General features: G+C 40.8%; 1 protein-coding gene across 7 annotated transcripts in view; it reads left to right on the forward strand.

The window, feature by feature from the left end:
• The window catches only part of RFX2 (regulatory factor X2), a 137,430-nt gene extending 110,286 nt beyond the window's left edge, over positions 1–27,144 (forward strand). For all 7 annotated transcript variants that reach the window (XM_067558004.1, XM_067557995.1, XM_067558013.1 and 4 more), the window contains 12 exons: positions 3,095–3,276; positions 7,007–7,126; positions 9,563–9,678; positions 11,454–11,572; positions 11,878–11,990; positions 14,842–14,993; positions 17,419–17,516; positions 19,617–19,766; positions 20,574–20,782; positions 21,380–21,533; positions 24,419–24,461; positions 24,735–27,144. In XM_067558004.1, the coding sequence (XP_067414105.1) occupies positions 3,095–3,276; positions 7,007–7,126; positions 9,563–9,678; positions 11,454–11,572; positions 11,878–11,990; positions 14,842–14,993; positions 17,419–17,516; positions 19,617–19,766; positions 20,574–20,782; positions 21,380–21,533; positions 24,419–24,461; positions 24,735–24,844 (1,566 nt within the window). In that variant the 3' untranslated portion in view covers positions 24,845–27,144. The remainder of the gene's footprint in view (positions 1–3,094; positions 3,277–7,006; positions 7,127–9,562; positions 9,679–11,453; positions 11,573–11,877; positions 11,991–14,841; positions 14,994–17,418; positions 17,517–19,616; positions 19,767–20,573; positions 20,783–21,379; positions 21,534–24,418; positions 24,462–24,734) is intronic.
• The last annotated feature ends 420 nt before the right edge of the window (positions 27,145–27,564 follow it).

Genomic DNA, 27,564 nt, shown 5'->3' on the forward strand with positions numbered 1-27,564 from the left:
TAAGCTCCTAGCTGCTACAGCAATAGCACTTTATGTAAATCAATAAAATAAATGTCCCATGCTAGTGGCTTCTGAAATCAATTGTGTTTTTAAATGTACTTTAAGCTCCTGATTCAGCAAAGCACTTAAGTATGTTCTTAAGTTTCACTAAAGTCAATAGGACTTAAGCACAGTTTTTAAAGTTGATTTTGTGCTTACGTGTTTGCTGAATCAGGATCTAAAAGAATAGATTATCTCTCCCCCCCATCACATACACCCTTAAAGGGACACACTTCAGTCAAATTTTGCCTAAGATATTAGTAAATAAAGTTTTACAAAACCAAAAGCCAATATAAAGGCTGGTATTAAATTAAACAAAAATCCAGTGGAAATGTTCCTCTGCATTGTTTTTAATGCATGACAGCCACAAAGTGAAATTGACTAGAACTTAATTACCCTATAAACAAAAGTGAACCCAGGTAAAAGGCAAAAAAGGAAACAGACTAAAGAGTGAAAATAAATTCCATTTTTAAGATTCTTTCAGTTTTAAGAATCTAACATGTTAATAGTAATGTAGGAAAGGAAATTCAGTTTTAAAAACTATGATTTATAACCTGACAGGTTTCCCTTTGAGCTCTAGTGTGCCTTTTCTTAATAATAATAAAATGCTGATTCAGTGGTGGGAGATTGTATTGTAAAACTCTGAAATGTCCAAAAATTACAAAGAAATACAAAAATAAGACACCCACAGAAAATAAAGAGAAACAGTAAAGAGAGTGCTGTTGAATCATCCTGAGAATGGGCAGGAACTGTGAGAAGATTAAAAGAAATGTGGGTTTTATTTTCTTTGTCCTTATCCCTCTCACTGTAATGTGTGACTTTGTTCTCTGCCTTGGAACTGGAACATGTTTAGAAGGTCAAACCTAGCTGTTACTGATCAGCATCGAGTAGAGTCCACAGGACAAATGGAATTAATGGAGAAAAAAGTTAATTTATGGCCAATGAATCTTCTAAATACATGGGATGGGCTGAAATGAACATGGATATTGACTGATTTAAAACAGCACTACTACTTATCTGTTGTGCTAGGAGCACTTGGGTTTATCTCTTGTTATAGATGGCTTAATCAGTAACTTAATGACTGCAGAATGGCTCGTTGTAAGAATTTAGTGTGCCATTCTCATTGCAGAGTTTCATGGAGATGTGACTCTCTCTGCAGATGAAGGTGTAAAGTGATGTAATTCATCATAATCTCAATATCCTTTTAAAACAGAGCTTGGGACTGTAGGTTTAGATTCTGAAAATTCTTTAATTGTGAGATGTGTATAAAGGAGCAGCTTAGATAAGGTGTTAATGGGAATGATGTTCTGAGCAGCCCTCCAAAATGCAGGGTTCAGAGCAAATGAACCAAGCAGTCTCTTCTGGCCCTGGTATCTAGTGGTCTGATGTAAAGCTCATTGAAATCGATGGAAAGAGTTCATTGAATTTCAATAGCATTCGGGTCAGGCCCTAAGATTTCCTCTTTAATATAAAAAAAGAATAGCTTGTCACTTTTCTTGTATGCAGTAGCTCTTAATAGGCTGAAGTTTCAAATTTAGGCACCTGACTTGCGACCACAAAACACGTGCATAGATGCAATTAGTTCATTGTGTGCATGAAAGGAATACGGTCCATGCGTCAGGTCTGATTTTACTCTGACAGAAGCATAAGATGAAAATACTTCAGTTGAAGTAAATGGGCCTGATTCACTCCTGCACACTGATTTCAGTGAAGTTATTGCATTCAATGTAAGTAATTAAACAGTGAATCAGGCTGCTGGAGTTACACTGTTATACACCTGGTGTGAGAGAAGATATGGCCTTTTTGTGTGTGAGCAGGTATGTGTTTGCTGAACAGAGGCCTGCATGGACAAGTGAACAAAGCATTTGGAATATGCTTCAATCCCATTAACTTCAGGGATGGAGCACCTGCTTAAGGTTAAGCACAGACTTGAGTGCTTTGTTCTAACAGGATCATATATTGTAGCTATGATTTTGGCACACAAGGCTTGATTTTATGCTGTTAGTTTTACAACAGTGTAATTCCATCTGCTTCAGTTGAGTTACTCCTGATTTACACAAATGTAAAAGGAGATCAGAATCAGGCCCTAGTTTTGGAAATGTTGGCCCAATATGTCATCAGGATTCTCTTCATTTTTATTAAAGGAAACACCTTATAAATATTTTCTTCTGTTTGTACATCTAGCTTTTCTCTTGCTTTTTTAATTTTATTAGTCAATATTCACTTTAAAATTGTATGCTTTTTATTTTCCTGAATCTGGCATTTATCCAATTAAAGAGGTTTTTGTCTGTTTACATTCTAATTCATGAACTGCAGTTGTGCATCTGACCTGCCCTTTCAGACTGGCTGAACATAAATAATTTATATCTAATTGCAAACTCTGATCAAGATAAATGTCAAGAGAAGTAAAGTTCAGACAATACATTTTAAAAAATAGCTGGTAAAGGGTCAAATTTTAAGGTAGGCTTGGCAGCCATTTAATTTTGTTGTTAAGGGGACAATTGTAAATATTTCAAGCTTGAAATGAAGACACAGTAGCTCAAACAAGCTTTGCCTGATGCATTAGAAGTTGGAAATGATGCTAATAGACAGAGTAGCAGTGTATTCAGATTTCTCTGAGATCTTTCCTTCCTAGTAAGCAGCATCAGGTATCATTGCCTTTGTTCTCCTTAACAATGAGCTCATGAGACCTGTTTTTGGGGGGGAAGAGGGAGGCTTTCCACAATTCATGTTCCCCTTCCAGTGAGGTAATTGAGTGGAGGGCAGACACCAGCATAAGTGGCAGTGTATGTTAAGGTGCTGTATGTGACAGCCTTTTTTGATTTCGCACTGTTCCTACTGTTTCACACTGTCCCTGAAGGACATAAATATCACATGGAAAAACACCAGAGTTAGCTGCAGTTATATATACTGACTACCAACCACTAAGTCCTCTTGAACTCTGATCACATCAGGGAGGTTCCCCTCTCTTTTAAACGTTATCTTTTTAAGCAGGGTATTTTAAACATCTTTAGTTTTTCACATGTTTTTTTTAATTGTATTTTTATACATAAAGCTCCAGTGGCTGTTGGACAACTATGAGACTGCTGAGGGTGTAAGTCTTCCCAGGAGCTCTCTGTATAACCATTACCTGCGGCACTGTCAAGAGCACAAACTGGATCCGGTGAATGCTGCTTCCTTTGGAAAGCTGATTCGTTCTGTGTTCATGGGGCTGAGAACTCGGCGCCTGGGGACAAGGTTGGTATAAAGGGGTTTGAGATTAGGGCTCAGTAGCAGAAGTAGCACATTCCCATCTTCCTTTGGCCCCTACCTGTTCCACTTTACCACCGTTTCTGAAAGGTCCCGGAAAGACCAATGATCTGAAATGCCACTTCATAAAATTAAATGCTAAATACCATTGCACCAGACACTCGCTCCATTCAGTGACATTGGACAGAGGAATGGATGAACTGGTGATGACTTGCCATCTGTTTTGTTATCACCATTTTAATAATGCGGTGTGAATAATGTGGCGTGGATTACTTGAGAGGCTTTGTTGTTTAGTGATCTGACTATTAGGAGTTATGGATCATTCCCAGCTCTGCCATAGACTTGCTATTGGGGGTCTAGGCGAGCTACTTCTCCTGCCTATATATCATTTTACTCATCTGTAAAATTGGTTTAATTCCTCCTTCAGAGGAGCACATGAGGCTTAACTGAAGTTTGTAAAGCCTCCGAGAGTCATAAAAGATGTTGCAATAAATGCAAATAGTAGTAGTAGTAACTGTTTTCAGTGGTTGCAGATTGTCCGACCTCAAGAACCGTGGCTCTTGACTTTACATTTTGCAGGAGGGAGAACTACTGCAATGTTCTGTCACAATCTATACCACAAAATGCTCTTCCCCTCCTGTCACCGGTGTTGTAGATCCACCCAACATTATTCAGCGGTAACAGCCATTTATTCCTAGGTCTATATAGTAACAATCAAACAATATCCCAAATGGAAAATTGCCATTCTGAGCAAAATTAGTGATCTTAAAAGGTCATAAAGTAAGAGTCCTCTCTCTGCAGGAATTAGCTGTGTCATGTATTTGAGAACAAAGTTTAATTACAAGGGTGTCCCTGAGTCTGCTCCAGGGTGGGGAGGCAGCCGTTTTGCTGAAGAGATCACTTTTGGGACGCCTGATCACATGGGGGGTGCACAGAAATTGCAGGCCAGTTTCTTAAGCAGTTTTTTTTCTGTTCTGAATTTTGGTTTAACAATAATAAACCCCATTGTTTTAAAAACCAAACAGTCAAGTTTAACTTTGGCTTCATAATTCAATGTTACAGCAGATGGGGAAACTGGTTTCCAATATAATGCTCTGCTCCACCCATCCCATCCATGTCACAAGAGCAGGGTCACAATTGCCACCAGGACCTGCAGATTTAGAGAATCGTATTGCCATTAAATGTATTGCAATACATTTGGTCTGATTACTCTGATCTCACTTGCACCAAAATCACTCTGTTGACTTCAGTAATGTTACTCCAGATTTTCACTCCAGTGTAGCTGAGATCCAAATCTGGCCCCAAACCTTTAGAAACAAACATGCTGCTCTCAGTTTTCTAATTCAAAGGTAGGCTTCTTACCTTTAAAACTTCCAGCATGCTGGGTTGGGTCCCATGAGTGGAATGTTCTTTTTAAAACTTGTGAGGACCCCGAGTAAAGTGGAATAGATTAACTTGAATATTTGTGCTTTATTTAGAAGATAGTTAAAACCTCAAATATGCACATATATTTTTGAAGGAGTGTATTGCTCTTCTTTATTATTAAAGATACCACCATATCTTTATAAGAGAAAATAAAATATATTGATTTTTTTTATAAGGTATTGAATGGTTAAGTGTGTGTGCGTGCATGCATATAAAGGTATTTCACCTCAGTATTTATATTTTTTATAAAAATTTGACTGTCAAATTTCTATGAAAAATGCTTTCCTGAAGAATGTATTGAAACCGCATTTTCTGAGGGAAATATGTTCAATTGAAAAATTTTGACCAGATCTACCCAAATAGAATTTGTGCTCTTGGGGCTACATTTTCAAAAAAAATGCTCAGCACCCATAATCTGAGCCAAACTTTAAAGAGTTTTGGGCCTACATGGGGCCAGATTTTCATAAGAGTTCAGCATATTGGGTGCACACCAGATGCTGAGCTGTTGTGAAAATCTGGCCCTGTTTGTGGGTTCTGAGCACTTTGAAAACTTGGCCCTTAATAAAAACATTTGAAATGAAAGGTGTGTGGATTCTGAAGAGTGCAGTAGAGCCAAACAAATGCTGAAATACCAAACTCCTACTAAATACACTTAATAGTTATTTAACTTCAAGTCACAAGTTTAGGTCCACTGACATGACTCAAATCCCTTTTTAATGGGGTAAGACAATAGCTATGTAAAATATATTACAGTGGCTAAGCAGGTAACACACAGCTTGCAAAATCCTTCCTTGCGGTAACAGAGAGGGCTACACATTCCAAAATCTTTCCTTTATACACCTGAAGAGAATAATTCCTACCACAAAGAGGAGAAGGGATTCCATGTAGAAAAACAATTGTCAGATGACTGTAACCTTCTCTAAATTCTCTGTCTATGGTTGGATTGTGAAAGCATCATTAAATTCAAGGTGTGTTCAAACTTCAATACAGTGCAAAAGGTGCTGCCATAACAAATTCTAACAATGCTAAAGAGTACTGTCATGGGTGTCTCTAGGACTGTAATGAAAGCTTTCCCAGCTATTTATCACGTCCCTATGTCAGGACCTGCAGGCTTGGCCATCATTAGTTACAAATTTAACAACACTTGCTGCAGTCTGATTTAGCAGAACAACTATCTTCAGGCATCCAGGCTGTGTAATTATCCTCTTCATTCCTATAGCCAAGCACTGGGTAGATCTAAAAAGAACTCCTAGCTTAATGGGGATACTTCAATTGATGCATCCATGGGCTACCTTGAAAACTTAGGAGACTTTACAGAGCTACACTGATCACTCAGCCAGAGAACTCCCAACCATTCCTGTTGTTTCAAAATCTTCTGTAGGCTTATTTCAGCCTTGCAAAACTACCATGAAAATGAACTAGCCCAGGTGTAAAATCCACCATCTGCCATGATGACTGAAGATAATTTAGAGGCATGGTGTAAGAGTTGGGGGAACCAGATTTTTCTCACCCCTGATGGGTGATCAGTTAGGGTGCTTTTATCTAATTTTATTTGCAGAAATCTAACCTTTACAATGAAGTTCTGTTGCTGTATAAAGCCAGTCCTGAATTTAAATTCAGGTTGAAGGATAGAATGGCTCCAAGGTCTTTGTGGCATTATATTTAAATTATGGTTTGCATTCTGACACTTGCCTCTTATTCTCCAATTGCAATTAATCACTTAGAGGACAGGTCTCATTGGAAAAATCCCTGTGATTAAAATGAAAGAGTCTGTGACCTGAAACATCAATTGCAATTTTAAAAAAGTAATTAAATTGATATTAAATTGACACTTCCTGGCCTCGGTTGAGGCAGGAGCTGGGAAGATCAGAACAACTCCCTTTTGAGCTGGTAGGCCCAGCCTCTTCTATGTGAAGAGGTGCATTTCAGCATCTTTATGTCTCAGAGTGCAGGCTGAAAGCCACAGGTGACGGATCAAAAAAATCTTGTAAAACGGGATCCTGAACTCTGATTGCTTTCAAAGTTTGGGTTATAAACCCTCAACTCTAGGATGAGTTACGGCAAGATTTGAAAATAATGTGTACACCTCTGAATATGAAATTAGGATCTTCATATGCTTATTCAGCAAAGTAAATCCATGCTAAATTGGCATCTGGGATTAGATAGAAGTTATAACACATTTTTGATCCACAGCATTGTCAGATGTTTCACTAAAGCCTTAAGCCTAAAAGTAAATCGCAGTGCTTATGTGTCATCGCCATTAAATCTATAGATTTTAATATTATGCTTTCAGGGGAAACTCCAAGTATCATTATTATGGGATCCGTCTAAAGCCAGAATCTCCACTGAATCGCTTACAGGAAGACACCCAATATATGGCGATGAGACAACAGCCCGTACACCAGAAACAAAGGTATGTAATCACTGCTTCTCGGACCTGCTAGCTGTGGCAATGGAAGCTGCGAGCAGTGGTCTCCCCAAAAGAGCAAAAGACTGACCCACATCTCAGACTGCAGAAGTGTTGGTTATTTAGAAAGGGACCATATGTTGGGGATGGAACATGGCATAAATTAAAAATATCGTGTAATTAATGATAAGATAAAGTATGTGGTGATTAGGCAAGAGGAAGGTACTGCATTTAACAGACCTTAACAGACCCAAGTGGCTGATACTGAACCAGAATAAAGAAGGGTCAAGGAGAAATTCTGATTCCACAAACTATTCCTCTCTGCCTTTTTTGTGCACTAGAGGCTTGGACTTGGGCTGCCTGTTGCTATGGTGAACACTACAGTATATCCTTTTCACTGTGTCCTCCTGGTGACTCACCGTTTTTAAGACCTCAACTGTACAGTTCTTTGTGTTTAACCAATGGAAGGGGTCTTGTTTTTCTTTTCATAGAGCAGCTAGTGCAAGAGGTTCAGATGGGGTCCGGGCAGTTTCACATCTGGTAATTCTGGGTAAAATTAAATGAAGGTCATGATGCAAAGCAACTCTTGAATTGCCTCTTGGGAGCATAAGCACTCTTGCTTCTGGTTGGAATGGAGGCATGGAAAATTCTAAATGTCTTTAGTTCCCAAACAGCAAAAAATAGCTCCGCTGCTTATTCGCTGTGTGACCTTGAGCAAATCACTTAACCTTTCTCTCAGCCTCAGTTTCCCTATCCATAAAATGGGGAGTATGATACTTACCTGAGATGAATGATGTAGGATTTCATGCATATATGTGTATAAAGCATTTGGAGAAGCTGCTACAGAGGCATAAAATATTTGTTGTTGTTTCCATCCTGCTTTGTCTGAAGCTTCCATAGGCCTCATCTATAGTGAGATCTTGCTGCCATTAGAGAACAGTGTTTTTACTTGGTTTAAAAAATCTGTTTGTAAAACAGTGTTATTTATCTAGAACACTTTTTTAAACATGAACCTACCAGTGTCTGGCTCTCTGTTAGAAACAGACTTTTGAAACTCTGTTTAAACAATGTTTAAAACACAATTATAAATAAGCAGGAAAGCGCTAATGCATGCAGATAATAGACTTTTACTGGTACTGTCTCACTTCTTTAAAGGATAATCCTAATGCTTATGTCATGTCTGATAGCTGGCCCTACCCACTGCTCCTAATATATCAGTTTACACACCCCATTTGTAAAATGAAGGAGAAGTTAATGTGCATCATATTCTGTCTTGTAAATGGCATCCCAGATGCACATTCCTGATTGCTGGCCCTGAGAGGTACAGTAGAAGCAACTAGTGCAATAAAAAAGATATCAGAACCCAAGTCCCTTCACTGGAACCAAATGGTTTTATTCATTTTACCATTTCACTTCAGCAAAGCGTAGCAATAAAATGTTAGGCTACCAAACAAGGTTGGTTTCCCCACCCCACTGCAAAATTGATTGGTCTTAGGCCATTCCTAGTGGGAGCCGTCATCCTCACAAAACCCCTAACCACAACTTGTTTTGATTGCTCCCCTCCCTCACTAGCAATATCAGCAGACAAGCCAAGAATCAAATAGAGCGTAGGAACTGACTTACCCACGGAGCCCTAGAAGCTGTTGCTCTGGATCATAGTTGAGGGGGGCAGCATTTATTCTTCTGCTAGTGCTCCATGGATAAGAAAACTTCAATCCCTTGGACAGTCAAATTAGACCCACCCACCAACTCTAAATTCTCTTCAAAATCTAACAAAATAAGCAGATAAAATGCTTATCTTAGGCTAGTCAGGAAATGGCTACTACTATTATTTATTATTTGTGTTGCAAATAGCATCTAGGAGCCCCAGTCATGGGCCAGGACCCCACTGTGCGAGGTCCCATACAATTGTGTGTCACTTTATTTTAAATGCAGAGCAATATAAATGACACTGCTGCCTTTCTATTATTAACACTGTGTAGAAACACAGCATTTTATTCTATTCACACAATATTTTTAAATCTTTGGGATTATTTGAGATGGATAATTTGGCCACATTTTATATTAAGGATGTGTTTATGTTTATAAAGGCTTAATAAATGATTAATAAATGTCATAAGCATATCACAAATATGAACAGTATGTGTTATGGTTAAAAGCACATCAGCAGAAGGTTTTATAGGTGGCTGCAACCTCATGGTTATAAACCACCTGTTGATCAAACAATTGATTAACCATTTATTAAAACAATTATTTTCTTAACCCTTTATAAACTATTTATAAATGTATGCTGACATATTAAGTGACTCGTTTGTTTGTTTAATGCAGAAGTGCTGTACTGGTAAATGACTTTGCCAGATACTTCTTTCACTGTGTGTGTGTTTGCATGTTTGAAATGTGCATACTACCAAGCTGTACTTTGAGGATTTTTTATATTCCTAGGTACAGACCTACACAAAAGATGGATGGCATTGCAGAGAGTGGATCCAACAGCAGTCTGCACACTACTCCAGAACAATCAGTTGCAGCTCAAAGTCAGCACCATCAGCAGTTTATAGGTGAGAAAATTCAACTCAAGTTCTATGCTTCCTTCCAGTTTTCTCATTTCTGGGAGATGCTACTGATTTCTAACTTGAAAAGGCTTCCCCACCCTGCACAGCAGGCCTAGTCTATTGCTGTTCTAGGGGCCTCTTTATTTCAACATTTGCCAAAGATATCCTTAAGTGTTTATTATGCCATATCTTTTATTTTACATTTTTTTTACTTCCCTTGCTAACCCTAAAACACCGACAATCTGCACAGCTTTCCTAAGTCATGCTGCAAAGATGTCATGTACAGCATGCTTCAGTTCTTAAAAAATAGCATTTATGTACACATGACTTAGAAGTAGCCATCTTTTCTTTAAAATTCTCCCTGCAATCTTAAGATTCTACCCCTGCTGACTTCTGTGGGACTTCCCAGGGCAGGAAGCGCTACAACCAGAAGAATGGAGTCCTTAACTAGTAATTTTGTAAATTATATTTGCTTGCACCTAGGTTTCCCATTCACTGAACTTTGCTAAGTCTCAAAAATGTTCAGGTTTAAGGTGAGTTGGGGGCAAAAGTTAAGATTAGTTTTCATTTTCTTGGGAGACTTTCTCCTGTCCTTAGTATTGATGTTACAGCATTCACATCAATAAGCTCCTCAACCTTTTCTTTTGGACCTGCTTCCATTCCTTTTGAAAATGGAAAAATTAGCTGCCCTCAAGAACAAGGCTAACAAGAGTCTTAGTCCTAACTCCTTTTGTAGGGATGACTTAAATGAGAGAGCCCCCAAGATGGTAAATTTGTTGTCATTGCGATGCATACAGACACAATAGAGGCATGCACCTTGCACTATCCCTTCCAAGATTTGCATTAACGTCTTGGGAAGCTAACTTTCCTATGACAAAGACATTCCATTCAAATCCAACTACTCTGGATGGAGGTTCATGTCCAGCGGAGCATGCATCTAAAATACACTGAAACCTTAAGTGACCAATCAAGAAATCAACAAATATTTGCTGCTTACTGGAGGTAGCCTTCTAATAATGGCGGATCGGAACTGTACTCTGTGTACTTTGGGATACGTTAGGCAATCCTCTAATATGGGAGATTGCCTAATAAGGCTGGCCTCCTATATAGATTTCTGCATATGTGGGAGGAGGACGGGGTGCAAGACGCACTGCCTAATAGTTGCCACAGTCCACAGCATTTTTTCCATTTAGGGAAGAGTGTGTTAAGAACTTGCTGGATACCAGCTTCTCCTTCAAAGGAGCCTAGGAGGAGTAAAAGTGGGTTCAAGACAAGTGGTATCAATAGTTTATCCAGTTTCTGCCCAGTCCAAACTATAGATTTTTTGTTTTGTTTTTCCCCATGTGTCTGATTAATGACACACAAGAACATGGCCATGTCTGAGCATTCTCTAAAATGCAGTTTTACCTGATATGTCTGCCATCCAATTAAATTTTCCAGTGTGCTCTCAAAATACCAAAGGGATGTTATTCAGACTTCAGAGAAAATCTAATGGGAATGCACATTATAATGATACAAAGCATTCATGTTTCTTTTCTCCTAGTTGCAAGAAAAACATTCTGTTTTCTACAATGAATAATTGGACAGTGGTGGTTTTTTTTTTTTTTGGAAGTGAATTGTTGACGTATTGAATAACCAGTCTCAATTCACTAATTTCATTATAAGTTATTTGAAATACAAAATATAGCAACCAGCTGCTTCAAAATTGCATCCTAATTTATAGTCCTGTAAAACTATGAACATCTGTTAAAGTTTGCCATCTTTCCCAACTTTTCTCCTAGATGTAACCCATGTCTTTCCTGACTTCCCGGCACCTGATCTAGGAAATGTCCTCTTACAAGAGGGGATCACCATGAATGATATCAAGACTCTACAGCTTCTTTACAGACGACACTGTGAGGTAACAATATAGGCTCTGCTTGTTTGATACAGGACCTGACTCCATAGTATGCTCCTCCCGCTCCAATCTGGCTCTCTTGGGGAGTGGTACTGAACAGGAATGTTTCTCATTCACTTGATAGCATAGTTCAAGTTGTTTCCTCACTGTGTGATCTCCTTATATTCTGATGTTTGTTCAAATAACACATTTTAGATTGTTCTACTTTGTATATAATCTAATCCAGACAGTAGGGTATTGCACTCACAAAGAAGCTGTGTGGCTGGATATAATCAGAGCATCTTATGAGCTGTCATCTTTATTCTTAGGCAACTTTGGATGTTGTAATGAACCTTCAGTTTCATTACATTGAGAAGCTGTGGCAGTCCTTCTGGAGTTCTAAAACCCCATCTAGTGATGGCTCCACCATCATGCCTTCCAGGTAAACAGTACACGCTTGCCCTTGCTAACCTTTGGGTGACCTAAATTTTACTAATGTTTTACCTTAGAGACCATGACTTTTCAGCTTCATACTTTTATTGATCTGTAAGAGTTAAGGATGTTAATTATCTGCCAGGATTGGACTTTATTCTAGGAATAGAGTTAGAAGTATACCATTGTAATTAAATACTGGAAGCAGAGGATTTTACTATCTATTTATTTATTTGATGTGCTGTTACCTTTGATTACAGATACTAATCTAAAACACATGTAATTTTGACTAACAGAAGTGGGTCACTGCTTTTGTCAAAGGCCAGAAAAAGCAGACAGAACAGCATGCTGCTGAGTGTTGTTAGAGAATGACTTCTGAGGAAGCCAATAGGACTGCAGTCTAAGATTGTAATGACCTTTGGAAAAACTGGGACCCTTTCTTATTCAGGTTGTCATAAAAAATTTTTTAAAATGCCTTCTGTTGTGGGGCAGATATTGACAAACTGTGGTACTTTGATCTTTTCATTGTACTCTTGTTTGGTTCACTGTTATTTCCTATTCTTCCCTGTTTATGCGTTAGTAACCTGCTGCCAAAGGACAGGGAAATGGGCAGTGAGTGAATATAGAGGAAACTGAAATGGTTTGAATTGTACCGAAAGTCTAAAGAGTAACTACTTTCACTGACTGTATTTAAGGATTTCAGATGCTAATCTTTTATGCTCCGAGCAAGGACTGTAAACATTTGGGAAATGGGGAGAAAATCCCCTCATTCTAATAATCTTAAAATTCTAACTCGTTTATCCTCAGAGAGTGCCCTATGGATAGATCGCTGCAAAAAAATGTTATAACTGCAGGTTTCTTTTCAGATGTTTAGTTTAGAGATAGGAAACAGAAATAGGGGTGCATAGTAATTGGGATAATCATGGAATATTGAGGGATTGTTAAAAATCTTACAATACTGAGAAAATTATTACAAGGGGGCTGCACGATCAGGGAAGACACAGTTTAACACAAAGAGGCCACAATCCTGCAAGAGTTTGTGTGCTTAACTTTATGCACTGTGAATAGTCTCACTGAAGTCAATAGAACTACTCAAAGTGCATATTCTATTGACTTCAGTGAGACTACGCACAGAAAGTTAAGTGCAGATAGTTAAGCATATGTGTAAGTCTTTGCATGATTGAGGCCTGAGTCAGTGAACTACAAATAAAGACAGACAGCTTCAGTTGTTGGTCACTTAAGTATCTGAATCCACAGAGCTGAGAAAAGGTAGCCAAATTATAAAATGTTGCTCATTGCTATCCCATTTCATACAAGTAGGTCTTTCTTGCCCAAAGTTAATTTTGATAAAATAAAACTCTTTATAAAGGAGAAGAATGAAAGCCTCTGATTGTTTAAATGCATCACAATGTGCAAAATACTATTCCACTTAGAGCAAAGCTTCGTTGTTTGGTACTGTTCTGTTTTTATACAAATAATTAGTCTTGGAAACATTCAATTCTTATTTTTTGTAATTTTGATGGATAATATCGGTGTTTATTTTTAAGCATTTTAAAAAACTTTTATGGATTTTAAATGTTAACAGTTGCTGGAATTTGAAGGGATTTGACAGTAGGCTTTGAGATTCAAAAAGTTAAAGCTTTATATCCTTTAAAACACAAATTGTCAACATCACATGTCAAAATATACAAGTAAATATTCTTAAATCAAACTCTAATAAGTTCTTAAGCAGCATTTTTCTTACTTAGCATATCTGTAAATTTTTATAATTATTGAGGGACATATTTTTGTTGGCTTGTGTGTTTACAGTGAAAATGATATTTACCGATTCAAAATCGAATCTTTCCAAGCCTATATATAATATGTATGTAAGACTTCGCTTTAAGAAGACTCCACTGCACTTCATTTAACTCTAACATGATGGTGGTTTGGGCAATAATAAATACCTCTTTAAGAACAGGAACAAGCTGAATGCCTTGGCACTGATGATTTTGATGTATTCTACTGGGAAAATCCCCCATTCCCAGCACAAAGCATCTTAGTGGTTCTAATTCAATTTCATGCCAGTCCCTTAAGATCTCAACTTTATCTACACATAATTTAACAATGTCTTATGACTGAATCATACAAAAGACCCCTCTACCCATATATAAAGAGAAACTGAGGCAGGTTAAACTGACCTCATTCACTTGAAGACAATGTACACTTGAAGACAATTGAACTGGCTTTTTCCTCCATGAAAATGTATTTGTTTTCCAGGCAAATTTGGCACTGATCATATACAATATTGGGCAATACAACTTAATTTGGCAATATATCGTTCATCCCAAACTCACATGTCACAGTAGTCACCTCAGTGGCAATGTGATAGTTAAGAGGAGTAGGTTAAATAGCAGAAAGGAGAAGTGTGAGTCTCTGGGAATGGTAAGCCTCATTGTGAGGAACCTTTGCTTGTTGAAAGTAGTAAGAAAAGTTGGGTTTTGAGCTGCATTTGTTTTAGAAAGAGGAGAATGGGGAATCACCGAGCCAGAAGGAGGAAGGCAACTGTTGTGGATGGTTGAGTTGGTGGTAACCTCTGTAAGAGGACTGGAGGAATTGAGGGGAGGTCCAGTTAGCCAAATGGGATATGCAGATTGGAGGTGAGATCCTGGCCAGAATTGGCAGAACCAAGGAGTAGAGAACTGAGTTCCCAGAGGTGCTGAAGGCCCTTCAAATGAACAAGCGCTGGCTCCTAAGAGAGACCCGAGAAGTTGTCTTTCACTAAAAACCCAAGCTATGTTGTTCTGGTGAGAAATATGGAACAACTGTGTGTGCATGAAGTGAAATGTGCCATTAACGCTACGTTACTCATTGACATGCAGTGAAGAAGAACACGAAGGGGTCATCCCGAAGGACAAGCTGATCACCCTGTGTAAATACGACCCCATCCTGAAATGGATGAGAAGCTGTGATCACATCCTGTATCAGGCCCTGGTGGAGGTCCTCATTCCTGACGTGCTGAGGCCGGTGCCTGGTAAGTGTGTTGTGAAGGCATGAATGGCATGGGGAGCCCTGACTCTTGCCCAGATTTCTTCTTTCATGTTTCTTACTGTTTCACTCCTGAGTCACTGCTGTTGTGTGATACATAGAAATTGATGAGTCACTGAGGTTGGCTACCACTTGCCATAGAGGCTTCCATTGTAAAGGCTGATGTAGAAAGGTTTTGTTTTTTATTAGAGCTTATATGTCATGGCAACAGCTGTCTCTTCAATGTGGAATTATTCCCATTTGGCCAGCATATCATGGCTCCTGGATGCCTTCATATATTTTTCCCTCTTCTAAAAATTCAGTTCATTACATTATCACAGCCTCAGGCTTTGGCCAGGAACCAAGGTGGAAAATGTAGGCTTAATATGTATAGAATGTATTTAAGCATAGTTAATCCATGTTGAATGCTTCCTTAGAGATATATCTTTCTGTTATGTCACATCATTCTGGCCCGTACTGCACATTATGGATTTTTGGGGTCAGGGTCTCTCTTTATATATAGATATTGGAGTGGGAGATTAGCATGGGATGCAGAGGCTTTTACCTTCAAGGCCCTTATTCAGCAATCACTTAAGTCTTACTGAAAGCAATGAGACTTAAGCACATGCTTAGGTGCTTTGCTGGATCAGTCCCTCATTCACTAGTTCAGACTCTGTCCAGGTCAATAGTGAGCAAAAGGTATTGCCAGCTAGTGTCTCCTTGGTGAGCTGGTGGTGCCATTGCAGAAAACCACCACAGTGTTCTCTTCTGTTAACAGGATAGAGGAAGAATGGTCTGGAGGCTGGTATGCTAAGCTGGGACTCGGAAAAGATGAGTTCAGCTCCCAGCTCTGCCACAGACTTTGTATGTGACCTTGGGCAAGTCACTTGGGGCCAGCTTTTTAAAGGTATTTAGACGACTAATTCCCATTGAAATCAGTATGAGTTAGGCACCTAACTATCTTTTAAAAAGCTGGCCCTTTTGTCTATCTTTACCTTGGTCCCCCTTCTGTAAAATGCGGATAATAGCCCTTCCCTGCCTCTCAGAAGGATGTGAGGATAAATACGTAAATCATTTTGAGGTGCTCAGGTGTTACTGTATTGGGGTCAGGTAAGTACTTTAAATATGGTTTTAATGGAAGAGGCAAGGACTGAATGGACTATAAATGGCCCCTGTGTAGGTGAGGTTGTATGTCAGGATTGAAGCAAAATAGTTAGCAAGACAGGCAGCATGGAGAAAACTCATGCTGTCACTGCCTGGCCTTCTCAGGGAATGAACAAGAAGGTTTGCTTCTTTAGAACTGCCAGCCCAGCCCCTTTCACCAACATTACATTAACTGGAAATGATAACCTTTTCTTTAAATGCCTCTCTCCTGTCGGTGGTACCTGTCATTCACCGCAAACCCAGCAAAAATATATGACAAAACATGTTTATTTGCTATTGTGACCTAGTAAATGAAAAGTAACAAGTTAAATTCGTTTTGATTGGAAAAACAACCAGAAAGGCACTTTTAACTTTGTAACATTGTAGCTTTACAATGGAGACAAGGATGAACGTTTGACAACCTGGTACATGAAGTTGGGTCCTGAACTCCATATTTAGGCAACTCAATAAAAGCAGCCTAGTTTTCAGAGATGCTGAGAATCTGCAGCTTCCATTCACATCAGTGCATCTCTGAATATTGGGCTACTTTTGTTCAGTTGCCTAAATAGGGATTTAATAGCCTGCCTGCAGGCACCCAGCTTTGAAAATGTTAGCCAAGGTCCTTAGCAGCAACCTGGCTCAACAAGTACCTACAGCACAAAAACGTAACTGTCCTTATTGGACTGAGAATGGATTCTGATGTTAGACCTTATTTCTAATGACTATACTATACACATGCAGCTCAAAAAAAATAGATTCACAGATTCCAAGGCCAGAAGGGACATTGTGGTCATCTAGTCTGACCTCCTGTATAACACAGGCCAGAGAACTGCCCCCAAAATAATTCCTGTTTGAACTAGAGCATATCTTTTAAAAAGTAGTTATCCAATCTTGTTTTAAAAAGGCAACTGATAGCTTCAGTGCTGTGAACTTCTAGTCATCTGCAATTTTCATACCTTGGACCACACAAGCACTTGCATTATTATTATTATAGATGCCAATCGCCTTAGAAATGTTCCACATATGCCTCGAATAATAAGAGGGAGTGATTTCATTTGTTGGATAAAAATCACAGCCTGATGAACGCATTTCAGTTTTCATTTTCTGCAAGAGCCCAATGGACTGCATTCGTCAGGTTAATCTGTAACTGCACTCGGCTCATATGGTATAATTTCTGATCCAGTAGCTATTATCTTGATTTAGTATCTCCCAGAATGGTTCTAGACTGGCAGGTCTCATTAAAGCAATTTGGAAAAACCTCTCTAACTATCCTGACTTCTCTCTTGTAGGCACCTTGACGCAAGCCATCCGCAATTTTGCAAAGAGTTTGGAAGGATGGCTGATGAATGCAATGAGCGATTTCCCCCCACAGGTAGTCCAGACAAAGGTAAACAGCAGGAATTTGTTACAAACAGGGGGAAGTACTTTTGTTACGGTTTTGTGCAGTGGTTCCAAGCCGCTGGACTGGGTACCTGTACTAGTATTTCAGACTTTGGTGACGAGCACTCTGGGCTCACCTTACTGACATGCCTCTGCTAGGCCTTGTTACACCATCACTGCTCACCTCTCAGCCAGTTGGGTATGCTCCATGCTCAACCCAGCATAATAAGCAGGCAGTGTTGAGCTAGAATAGCAAGATGTGCAGAGAAGTCCATGTCACATGATGATGGACATCTGGATGTGGTGATACGTCCTCATGGAATATATGATCGGAGCCACTTCATCTCATGAAGCATGTATTCTGGGGCCTGGATTTGCTATTTCTAACTCCAGGCTTCAGATGTAGTACTTGAGGGCAATGATTAATTGTTCAAACACTGTGTTCATCAAGCATTTCCTGCACCCGGTAGTTGTAGATAAAACATCATGCAATAAGGCATCTGCAAAGTAATGATGCTCTAGTGGAGAGAAAGCTGGAGTGCAGGCAGTAGGCCTTGTTTAATTGCATTGTCTCCATACTTGTCAGTTCTGCCGGTCTTTGATTTACATAAACACTAAATTGTCTCAGCTGATAAACTTGCTCAAAGCAGCTCACTTTCCTCTACAGCCCTACGTTTCTGTAGCACTCACCCATGCTGCTGACACAGAGCCAAAGGTTTCACTCTGACAATTCATTTAGACAATAAAGTGGCAGGGTTGCTTTGGGAAGATCACAGAAATGTTGGGCTGGAAAGGACCTTGAAAGGAGTCCAGCTTCTGTGCTGAGGCAGCGTCAAGTAACCCTAGACCATCCCTGACAGGTGCTTGTCCATGGAGATCCACAACCTCCCTTGATCCCCTGTTCCAGTCCTTAGAGTTAGAAAGCTTCTCCTAATATCTAACCCTAACTCTCCCTTGCTGCAGATTAAGTCCATTACTTCTTGTCCTAACTTCAGTGAACATGGAGAACAATTAATCACCATCCTCTTTGTAACAGCTGCTAACATATTTGAAGACTGTTATCAAGTCACACCCTCAGTTGTCTTTTCTCAAGACTAAACATGCCCAGTTTTTAACGTTTCTTCATAGGTCATGTTTTCTAAACCTTTTATCATTTTTGTTGTTCTCCTCTGGGCTCTCCAATTTTTCCACATATTTCCTAAAGCATGTTGGCCAGAATTGCATGCACTACTCCAGGTGAGGCCTCACCTATGCCAAGTAGAGTGGGACAATTACTTCTTGATCTTACATACAACACTCCTGTTAATACATCCAGAATGATATCAGCCTTTTTCACAATTACGTCACATTTTGACTCATGTTCAGTTTGTGATCCCCTATAACCGCCAGTTCTTTTTCAGCAGTACTACCTCCTAGCCAGTTGTTCCCCATTTTGTAGTTGTGCATTTGATTTTTTTCCTTCCTAAATGTAGTACTTTGCACTTGTCTTTATTATATTTCATCTTGTTGATTTCAGACCAATTCTCCAATTTAAAAGATCATTTTGAATTTGAATCCCATCCTCCAAAGTGCTTGCAACCCCACCCAATTTGTTATCTTCCACAAATTTTATAAGCATGATCTCCATTCCACTATCCAAGTCACTAATGAAAATATTGAATAGTACCGGACCCAGACCTAACCCCTTCAGGACCTCACTAGATACGCCCTCCCAGTTTGACAGCAGACCATTGATAACTATTCTTTGAGTACACTATTTCAACTAGTTGTGCACCCACCAGACAGTGATTGCATCCAGATGTTTCCCAAGTTTTCTTATGTGAATGTCATGTGGAACTGTCAAAAGCCTTACTTAAATCAAGATATATCATGTCTACTACTTCCCCTCTAGCCACTAAGCCAGTAACCCTGTCAAAGAAGAAAATTTGGTTGATATGATGTAGCAATGAGCTATTACAGTGAAGAGTGCTAGCAAAGATTTATAAGTAGCAGCACCAATAGAAGAATGTCGTGCCTTTATACATTCACCAAAGGTGGCATAGTGCTTGTGTCCTAAGTGTTTTGAAAGGTGTGTGTATAATCTGTCTGGTGGATGTACCTATTACAGGTCGGCGTAGTGAGTGCCTTTGCACAGACGTTACGAAGATACACTTCTCTGAACCATCTGGCTCAGGCAGCTCGTGCTGTGCTCCAGAACACCTCCCAGATAAACCAGATGCTCAGCGACCTCAATCGGGTGGACTTTGCCAATGTGCAGGTGACTTTGTGATGTTTCAGTTGAGGCCATGTGACCTGGTCTGCAGAAATCTGGCTGGTTATATAGTGCTAGCTCCTCCTTCTTTCCAGCTAGCAGATTGCACTACAAGACAGTTAAGTGTATATTAAATACTTTCCCAGCATTACTTTTCTAGGTCAGCTGTTGCTATAGGTGCCAAAGGGAAGTCAGAAAGTTAAGAGCAGGAAAGGAGTTGTCCATAAGACAATCACTTTATAAAGTGGGGCCCATGCTATGGACAAGTTTGAGGAGAAGCCCTGATTTAGTGCTTTGGGCAGGGGACTGGAAGTCATGATTCCTGAGTTCGAATCCTGACTTCTAGCAGGTCACTGACCTACATCATATGGTGGATTGAGAGGCTTATTAATGTTTAAAAACCATGTTGATATCAGTTGGTGAAAGGTTTAATGGGTGGGATTTTCAGAAGTGCTTGTGTGATTTAGGAGGATAGGTTCCTTTGAAAACCTGTGAGACTTGTGCTCCTAAGTCTTGTAAGTGCTTTTGAAAATCTCACCCAGGACTAAAGAGTTAGGTGCCCAAATCCCATTGAATTCAGTGATAGTTTAGCAACTAATAAGGAATCTTTTGAAAATCTCAGCTGTTGTTGCTACATACAGCAGTGATGCTCATGGAGTACTGTGAGCCAGAATGTTATTCTGCTGGATTGGAACATTTTCATTTGCTAGAAATAGGAGTCAGGATGCACCAAAAGCCATAAGATGGGATGAACAGCAGTTTTGCTCATGCATGTAAATACTGATTTCACATTTCTTCTTCTTCTCTCGGCAGGAGCAAGCCTCATGGGTGTGCCAGTGTGAAGAAGGCATGGTACAGAAGCTGGAGCAGGATTTCAAACTCACACTACAGCAGCAGAGCTCTCTTGATCAGTGGGCCAGTTGGCTGAATAACGTTGTCACCCAAGTTCTAAAGCACCATGAGGGAAGCCCCAGCTTCCCCAAGGCAGCTAGGCAGTTCCTGCTGAAGTGGTCCTTCTATAGGTACAGTCTCTTTTTATCCTTGAAGTGTACCCGCACCTGCTTGGGGCACCAAAATACCGTGCTGCTAAACTGTATTTTTGTCCATCTACAGGCCAGACTTAAAAAAGAAACACTGTACAAGATCAAGAGGGGTAGCCGTGTTAGTCTGTGAGAGTTCTGTGGCACCTTAAAGACTAACACATTTGTTTGGGCATAAGCTTTCGTGGGCAGAAACCCACTTCTTCGGACTGTACAAGGTCCATATCTTCAAACCTTGGTGCCTAAAGTTAGGTTCCTAAATCACTCTACCTTGGCATGAATGACTGTACGAGGTTCAGGGCAATGGAAAAATCAGGCCCTAATTCTGGGTCTTAGTTCCCCATCTGTGAATCTGGATCTCCTTTGCTAGGGGATTTGTGAGGCTAAATTAGTGTTCCTAAAGGGCTTTGAGATTTTGGGTGACAGGAAGAATTTAACGATCATCCCTAAAGATAGCATGTTAGTACTGCACAGTATGACTCAGCGTTTCCCATGATTTTTCCTGCTCTAGAATTCGCACCAGCCAATATGTGCTTCTAAAATGTGTCCAAAATGTTTTATTTCCTAACCGTTCTCCAGTTCCATGGTGATCCGTGACCTCACCTTGCGCAGTGCTGCCAGCTTTGGTTCCTTTCACCTGATTCGCCTGCTCTATGACGAATACATGTTTTATCTGGTAGAGCATCGTGTTGCCCAGGCAACAGGGGAGACACCAATCGCTGTAATGGGAGAGGTGAGCACTGTTTATGCCCTAGTAACAGAATCCAAACTAAGCAATGGTTAAAGGGATACTGCCAACTCAAACTACCCTGTGCTCTGAGCATGCTGTACAGCCACCTTTTCCGAAGGATTTGCTAATTTTTTATGCCTGTCTTTTGCCATCTAACTTGAGATGCCCAGGGCCTGACCTTTCAGTTTCTTCCTCTTGACTTACTAGGAATTGTGGGTGCTCAGCACCTCTGAAAATCATGCACAAATCGGCTCAAGTTGGGTGCCAGAAATGGAAGAACCCATTTGTGTATTTGGTGGCATTTTGGGAGAGAGTGTCTAAGACATCAGTGGGATTTACATACCCAACTCCGCTGGCCCCTCTAAAAATCTCAGGCTCTGTGCAGAGTCAACCACTTCCCCTCTTTGAGTTTTTGAGGGAAACACGTTTTTAAAAATCCTGGCACTTCATCATAAAACCCAAAAGATTTGGCAGTGAGGCTTGGACACAGGAGCTACACCTAAACCACTTCCAAATCACTTTTAAAACTGACTGGATTTCAAGTCGATCATGTCCCTTTAAAGCTTGGTGTGCACATACACAATACTGAGTAAGAAAGTTTCCTTGCTAGTATTAACATGCTGGATTAAAACAAACACATTTAAAAATCTGATTTACTCTTTGGTGTTTATATTGTTTGTTTTATAATTTTCTTTTTGTGCAACTCACACAGTGAAACTAGACAAGTCAGCTTTTCTATCTATTTAGTCAGTTTCACTTGATTCTGACCCATTAGCCCAGTGCTAATTTTATTAGATCTCTAATACTGCAGGGGATTGTTTAAATACACAAAAAGTTGTTTTAATTTAAAAAAATGTAAAATGGCATGGAATTAGTTCTGTTTATACTTCTAACAAACCCTAATTGTGGGCTTTAACTGTTTGACAGTTTGATTGTCATTCATTTGACTCCTGTAAATATTTGTATGCTCCATAAATTTTAGAAGGAGAAGGATTCTTCCTAGCATAAGGGAACTAATCCCATTTTTCCATTTAAATCTCCTCAGTATTCTATTGTTCTTACTAACTTATGTTCCTGCCACAGTTTTGTTTTTCATGGTGTTACCCAGCAGTTCAGAGGGTGCGCCTCCATTATTATAAAGTCATAAGGCACTTCAAAAAGTCAAAGAGAAGTATTTATTATGCTAGGTGACTAAAATAATAGAGGCATGAAAAGTAACTGACTAATGCAGCTGGCTTAAAGTTGCTCTTTAAAGGCTGTCTGATTGTCCTTAGTCAGGTTGAAAGGCCTCACCGTAGCTCTGCTACCTCTTTCAGTTGCAGGATGCACACATTCAACATGAATGTTATTTATTGCAATTGACTGACTGCTACTAAGAGCAGAGCAGACAGGCACCAGAGAGAGACGGCGCCATGTGTGCATGGTCATGTGCATGCCTGTTGGGGGGACCAGATGTCCTGATTTTATAGGGACAGTCCTGATATTCGGGGCTTTGTCTTATTTAGGTGCCTATTATCCCTCACCCGCATCCCAATTTTTCACACTTGCTGTCTGGTCACCTCTATGCCTGTGAGCATAGAAACACCCAGCATCCTGCCATCTGATTCTGGCAGGTTGCTCAGCACAAGTTTGCTCTTGTTTAATGCTTTAAGCCTAATTACACAAGGAGCTCCCAGATTTGCAGGCTGTAAGGTAGAAGTTTGGGCCTCACAGCTAGTTACGTTCTTTAAAAAGGGATGCTGTCTTTGACAAGGACCAAGTGGTTATCCAATCCAGGATACTCTATCCTGTTGGAGCTAATTAACCGGGGATTAAAAATTAGTGGTGTCCGATGTCTCAGTGGCCTAGGGGAGTGGCAATAGGAGATGGAGCCTTTCACCTCTGAAGGCACTGCTTTGAATATAGCCTAGGTAGGTTAGTCCCTGCCATCTCCCAGCTGTGCAGTGGTGATGACAACATTCCTAGTAGACAGATGTCCACAACGCCAGCACCTCAGCTGGTGCTAATCTGTGCCCTTAATAGTCATGTCGGAAGAGAGGCCAACCACTGAATGGGCTACTGAGACTGATCCCTCCTCTCTGTCCTAGAGACCGCTGCTTTAGCTCAGCGGTGAGCACTCTGAGATCAGCACGCGAGGAGCTTGCCCTGCTGCTCCCTGTTCTGTGGATAATAAAGGACTGCAGCCTTCAGAGCTCTCGGTGTGGTGCCTCTGACCAACACTGATTATCAGCAACTTTTTGTCCACTAGGTGGCACTGTGGCCATTCAAGCCAAAGAGCATCTTTTAAATGAATGAAATCACATTGCATGGAGCTGTCTGAGAGTAGCAGTCAAAACTCAAGAGTCAAATGTGTTTCACTTGTTTGTGGTAGAGCAGTTTACTGACTGAGATCTACAGCTGAAGAGCACCATAGGAGTGCTAGCTAGTACTGGAGCTCGTGAGACTAATATAATAATGCTCTGCGTATTAAGTTTTTCTTTAAACAAAATGTGGGTCCAAGTCTGTAATAATGATGGTCTGCTCAGGATTTCAGAACTGGGTAAGCAAGTTTCTCCTTTTACATTAACAGAGTCAGTTTCTGCCCCTTGATCTGTGTATTGGGTTGTGTGTGTTGGGTACGAGTTTGCTCATTGGCTTAAATGGGAGCTATACACACACACCCAAGGCACCATCTGGCCTGAATGGTCTTGGGTCGCTCAAACCCCTGACTGCTCAGCACCATGTCTGACATAATGACACCTGGCCAGTGTGCTGCATGGGAATGAGCTGCTAGGATTTGTAACTATTAGCTATTATTTAACATTGTTTTGAAGCAGCTGGCAGATGAGCATTGTCTGTACATCCAGGACTCTTTAAGCCTCACTCACTCAAGCTGTTTTCTCTTTCAGTTCAGTGACCTTGCATCTATGTCCTCAACACTGCTGGATAAAGGTATCGTCCAGCTATAATTTTCTCTCTTTCCCCCTCAGAGGTAGCCCCTTTAAGTCAATATTCAGGTTCATTTGTTGTGGGGAGGGAGAGCTTGTGGTCTGGGGACATGATCAGTTTCCAGGGTGCCGTCTCAGAAGAAATAAAAAGTTACTTAAAAATGCTAAAAAGAGGAGTAAAGGAAAACTTGGCACAAGGAACCTCTGTCCTCTGGTTTCACTGAATTACACCTTTCTGTCCCCTGAAAATGCTGATGCTGGGAATTGTCCTCCACAGATGACATTAGTGACCTTGGAAGCGAGGCAGATGCAGATTCCCGAAGTGTCAGCGAGCCGCTAGTGAAGCGAGAACGCAGCGACCCCGTCCACTCGCTGCAAGAGATCTAAAACAGGGACTTGGGTTTCCTCCAGCTGGATGAAACATCTGAAGACTTTTGGACCTGGGTTTGAAAGTCTCAAGCCTGAGTTTCCTAGTACTCGGCAATATTAGTGCCTCTTAGTTTATCTTAATGTTTACTTCTGTTCAAGGAAGGGTTTAAGGTGGTGTGAGCATGTGTAAAGGATGCAGTGGTTTGTGAAGGGGGTAGCAGTTTGTCCTTACAGAAAGAGCAGATTGGAAGCTTGCTTTCTCCATCTTTCTATGTGTAAAAGCAGCACAATTGGTGGGTGAAGGCTGATGGTCGTTGTCCCCGTCCCCCCCCATCCCCCCCCCCCAAAAAAAAAAATCCCTGAAGGCAATGGATTGAACTCCCTGGCCTTGGGATGCTCACAGGACATGTTGCTTGAGTCCCATTCAACTGCTCAGGTTGTTTTGGAGTAGAGAGGGTCAGGTAAGGGGTTAAGAGGGCTTCTGTTTCAGGGAGAGGGGTTGGGTTTCTTCTCCGCTTTTTCAGACTTCACTGTGATATGAAACTTGCACCAGTCAGTGCCCATGGCGAAAACGCCCAACCCTCCTGCCACACCTCCTATGCCCTTTTGGGACAGGGCGTCCAGCCTGGCCCTGCCTTTGCCAAATCGTTCACACTGTGGGATTGCCGTACAACCTTCTCTTTTGTACCTGCCGGGAGAGAAGGGCCCCCTACTATGTGTGTGTCTGTCTGTCTGTCTGTCTGACCCGTGCAGGGTGGTGCATAGTGTGTAGTTTGGGCTTTGCATGACACAGCTTTCCTATCCGATCCTGTGTTACCTGCTGTGTATTGTTGCTTTTGGTCCATGGATGATTCTGTGACCATCCGGTAAATGGTTCAGAACTCTGACTCTCACGGGAGCATCTGGGACCCTTTCCATCAGATCTGAGATACCAAAGGACTCTGAGGAAGCAGCAGCTGGTCACACCGTTTGTTCTTTGCTCTCAATGCTCTCATGCAAACAGTAACTGTAGGGAGACAACAAAAGGAATAAGGAGCGCACATCCTCACCGGGATATTTCAGTGCAAGCCGATTTGGGCCAAGAACCCCAGCACCTGCTATAATTTTTAAGAGTCAGAGATGTGCCCTGCTGCCAAAACGTTGAATGTAAGGCTTGGGGGGCAGCTGACCCAAGACACAGGCCTGTGACATGAGCATGGATGCTGGGGTGATACTGCAGTGCCTTAGGGAGGACCAGCGCGCACCTGCTTTCCTCTGCCATTCCAGTTTAAACTCACACAGTAGTGCCTGTTGCTCTGAATACGAGGTGTGAAAACAGTAAAGTAACCGGTTTCCATGTAGCACTTGTGGGTTCCTCGTGAGGCACTTTGTCCATTTCCGTGCCTGCCACTACAGTGGCGGTTCCATGCCTTGTATATTTTACCACTTCAGATCATTCTCATTGCTATGACCGAACACTGAACATGTGTGGCTTAGAGAACTGTCCCAACGTGTTTATTGTATACTATGTTCTGTAGGGCTCATGTTATGTCATTAGCTACATGGTGTGGGAAGGGACAGAATTCTAGCATCAAACCAAACTGCAAAAAAAAAAAAAAAGTGCAAATCTCTGTGAATAAATGCTGTGTCATAACTAGCTTTCATTATTATTTCTGATTTATACCCGTATTTGCTGTGAGCTTTTCCCAAGATCCTCGTGTACCTTTGCATATTGAAGTGTAATCTATCCAAGGCACTAATGTAGCTCACACTTTTAAAAAAAATTGCTACTGCCAAGTGAAAGGAAAAGGAGGCGAGTGGCAGATCATCCTACATTACGATAACCGTGCTGTTGTCTATAAATGTGTCAGACACTCAGGGAGAGGGAGACCTAGGGGAAAGTTTTGACTTATTTGCAAAACTCAATTTGTAAAGAATGACAATGTCTAGCCACTGTCTGAGTCTCAGCTGCTGGGTTAAAACAGCTTAAAAACAACCAACCAAGTCTTAAATTCCCTTCCTTCGAAAGAATTTGATGTTAACTGCAGCTGTTGATAGTTTTTGTATCTTGTAACCATTGATTCGATGCTCGCTACGTAAGTGCAAATGAGAATACAGGTGAGGGATGCCAGCTACTGTGATAGATGCCTAAAACGGACATGCATTAAAAATCCCAGTTAACAAAGAATAGCAATAAACAGCTAGTGAATGCTCAGACCTGTACAAGAACAAATTATGGCCCCAGTTTCTTCTTTAAATACCTGAACCCGACTGCAGATGGCTGCTGTTGTATCCTGTCAGCTGGCAGGCATGGGAGCCAAAGAGGCTGTTCGAGCATGCTGTCAGATTAAAGCAAGCCTGGGCATCTTGCTCTTCAGGCTTAGCCTTGTGCATGTGAGTTTGGCATGACACAGCTGCTGATCTGCAGCTGGAATCATCTGCTTGGCCCATGGGGCTTTGTGCTGTGATGCCTGCTAAGAGAGTTGAGGATAGGGCCAAACAGTGAGTTGGCACCTCAGAACGAGGCCTTGATTACAGAGACCATCTTACCGTGCCACCCAGGCTTTGATCTCTGTCATGGGATGTGGGGGAGAGACACTGAAGACTTTTGAAAGTCCACCCCCTGGAAGTTATGCTCCTCCAAATACCATATAAACCTGGTTCACAGGATCCGTTGATAGAGGGAAGGGAGGAGCCTTAGTTTGCTCTAAGTACAATATTTATATGGCCTCCCATGTGGGATAGATACAGCTGGAAGA

This window comes from Emydura macquarii, unplaced genomic scaffold (genome assembly GCF_026122565.2).
Source record: "Emydura macquarii macquarii isolate MOO-44397 ecotype Brisbane River unplaced genomic scaffold, CSIRO-AGI_Emac_v2 contig_306, whole genome shotgun sequence".
Lineage (NCBI taxonomy): Eukaryota > Metazoa > Chordata > Testudines > Chelidae > Emydura > Emydura macquarii.